The sequence below is a fragment of the Sphaeroforma arctica genome, assembly GCF_001186125.1.
Source record: "Sphaeroforma arctica JP610 unplaced genomic scaffold supercont1.149, whole genome shotgun sequence".
Classification (NCBI taxonomy): Eukaryota; class Ichthyosporea; order Ichthyophonida; genus Sphaeroforma; species Sphaeroforma arctica.
Genome location: NW_014040409.1, coordinates 1 through 2,694, shown reverse-complemented (window position 1 = coordinate 2,694; position 2,694 = coordinate 1). Strand labels below are relative to the sequence as shown.

The following is a 2,694-nucleotide window of genomic DNA, read 5'->3' as shown; positions in this document are numbered from 1 at the left end:
TTATCAGTTAATTTATTATGAATATACGTATATCCAAGGCTTGCTAGCATATTTCCAAAACATGGTTCATGCAAATATACGTGTAGGCCTTTTTGATACCTGACAAACTGGAAGGCGAAAAAAATCGCCTCAATCGAGATCAAGTATCCTTAATCTGGTCAAGAATCGGTGTCATGAAATTTCAAACGTGAGTGTCGGCATACCTTATTTTGCGCCGGCGCTATTTTTCCAGTATTGGTAGGTGCTTTGGCTTTGGGATTTGTTCGTGATTTTCGGGTGAAAATAAAGCCATCGTCTTCCTCCATAATGTTAGTATGCGGGAAGAGAGGGAACTGCCAGGTATATGGTGCTGTGTCGATTGGCCGTGCTAATGCGCGTAGCATGTGGCCTTTCACCTTATTTGTAGCGTTGCTCTGGGGCGTTTCTCAGCGGTACAAACCGTTGCTCACCGTATTTGATGGACATAATATAGTGGACGATCATATATTGCAATGGACGTACCATCAATAGTGTGATAATACAGGCATATCAAATCTTGAACTATGTACTTTTACACACTTTCACTGGCAATTTCAAATCGAGATGAACAGTGCCCTTGTTCATGAAGCATGCAATTATGCAATACATACATAGCAATTATTAGGACAGTTTGCCGCTCTATTTTAAATACTCCATACATATAAATTGAAATATTTCAATATACTCTCTTATGTCAATAAAGTCTCCTCTAAAAAATATTTTACCTTTCCCGCCGTTTATTAATAGGGATGGCAGTTGACAATACCGAGAGAGTGTCATTGGCTTAGTCTAAAAATAGATGTTTTGATCCGAGACAAGTGACAAAATCTCTTGAAATAATTTTCCCACCAAAAAATATTCAGAAAAATATGACACAACATCTGCAACGTATCACTTCCATGGAATCAACAAGACATGAAATAACGACATATTTGACTACTCTTGGTCGTAAAGTATTTGTTGTCGGAAAATAGTTTTCGAAAATTTATGTTTTAGGGCTTAGACCCGCCACGGCCTTAGGCAGATCTTTCCTTCAAATGGAATTTAAAACACACCCATTTTGATTTTAACTTTTCATTTCCCGGAGGCCGGAATCCCGTGTGGATAATATGATTATTATTATAAGACCTCAATAGAAGTATATGTGATTACATATGGATTTTTTATCCTCGCTTTCTCTGTGTTGCCGTTGTCTCCGCACAATTTGGCAATAGTGACCAGTACTGCCCACCGACCCAAAAAGATAGACACTTGTAATTTGTACGGTTATTGCATGGCGATACTTTGTATTTGTATTGCATGTTGAATATATGTATCGTCTATATAGGATACGATTGATAACGCGTACACGCAATCGTCAAGTCACTACCTCAATTGGATTTCACATTCATTTGTCTTTGAATTCAGCACAGATAAACTACCTAGTCTGCAACTATCATCAAAGTACAGCTAAATACACTCAACGGATGTATACATATACCGCAAAATCGCTTCAACGCATATACTATCTGTATAAACAGAGCAATTCATTACAGACTGTTAAAAGCAAGTACACACGGCACACATACATTAGGCCGTGGAAGTTCTATTATCACTATCAAAGCACACAAAGGGAACAGAGCACACACCCAATATTACTTAGAGTGATGGTATAATCCGTGTAACCTCATATTCTATAAGGGGAATCGCCCTTATCACTAATACAGCAAGTATCGGTAATAAGCGTTCAATATGGTTCTTGAAACCTCGCCAGGGAACCTCCACATACACCCCCAACATCGCCTGTATCCCGATGCGTTTGATGTCGAGAGTACGCCCTTGCTCAACAATGACACAGACATTCCCAACGGGCACATGTGTATAGACGAAGATGTTAGTAAGACTCCGATGCAATCAACAACCGCATACAGCAATAGCCACACAGAGTCAACGCCACCGCCACCCCAAAAGCCTAATACATCTACGGGTGCTAAGACTACGTGGCGTGTGGTGTTCGCTGCTTGTGTTGCAGCGTCGGGCGCATCTTTTCAGTTCGGCTATCACGTGGGTGACTATGGCGCTGCAGCAATTGATATAAGCACACTAGGAAACATGTCTGGCCCTACCAACTCGTGGTCACTGATACAGTACATGGCTGAACTTACCAGCTTCTTATTGGGAGGACTCATCGGTGCGATAGTAGGGGGTGCGTTTGCAAATAGAATTGGACGCAAGAAGACTCTGTTACTGAATGATCTCACCTTTATAATCGGTGCACTTCTCATGGCCTTCTCGAGGTTCTTCTTGATGTGGGTGGTCGGGCGTTTCTTGATTGGGTTCGGCAGCGGAGTCGGCACTATAGGTATGACCCCATTTTAATTTTGTGATCTAGTTGATGAATTCAAGATTTGGCATCGAATATATATTAGCATATAGTTTACAAAAATTTTGTATCTTAATATATCGAACAACTCGTACTCTTCACGTCCGAAATCTATGTACAGTGATAACTATACATACCAACGCAAATTTTAAAGGATTAAACGCAATCTGATATAGTGAAAGTTCAACGTATTCTATAAATAGCACACACACACGCGTACACGCACTCACGCGTACACACACACACGCGTACACACACACACGCGTACACACACACACGCGTACACACACACACGCGCGTACACACATACACGC

At 41.0% G+C, this 2,694-nt stretch overlaps 2 protein-coding genes across 2 annotated transcripts in view; one reads left to right on the top strand and one right to left on the bottom strand.

Moving 5' to 3' along the window:
- Positions 1–305, bottom strand: part of SARC_03059 (hypothetical protein) — a gene marked incomplete at its 5' end in the record, with an annotated part of 4,678 nt that extends 4,373 nt beyond the window's left edge. Inside the window, one exon of the mRNA XM_014303145.1 lies at positions 204–305. Coding sequence (XP_014158620.1) covers positions 204–305 — 102 coding nt within the window. The remainder of the gene's footprint in view (positions 1–203) is intronic.
- Positions 306–1,282: 977 nt separating this feature from the next.
- SARC_03058 (hypothetical protein) lies at positions 1,283–2,376 on the top strand (the record flags this gene model as incomplete). The annotated part of the gene is made up of 1 exon (XM_014303144.1): positions 1,283–2,376. Exon 1 carries the CDS (start codon positions 1,750–1,752, stop codon positions 2,374–2,376), a length of 627 nt encoding a protein of 208 aa, XP_014158619.1. The 5' UTR covers positions 1,283–1,749.
- Positions 2,377–2,694: the final 318 nt, after the last annotated feature.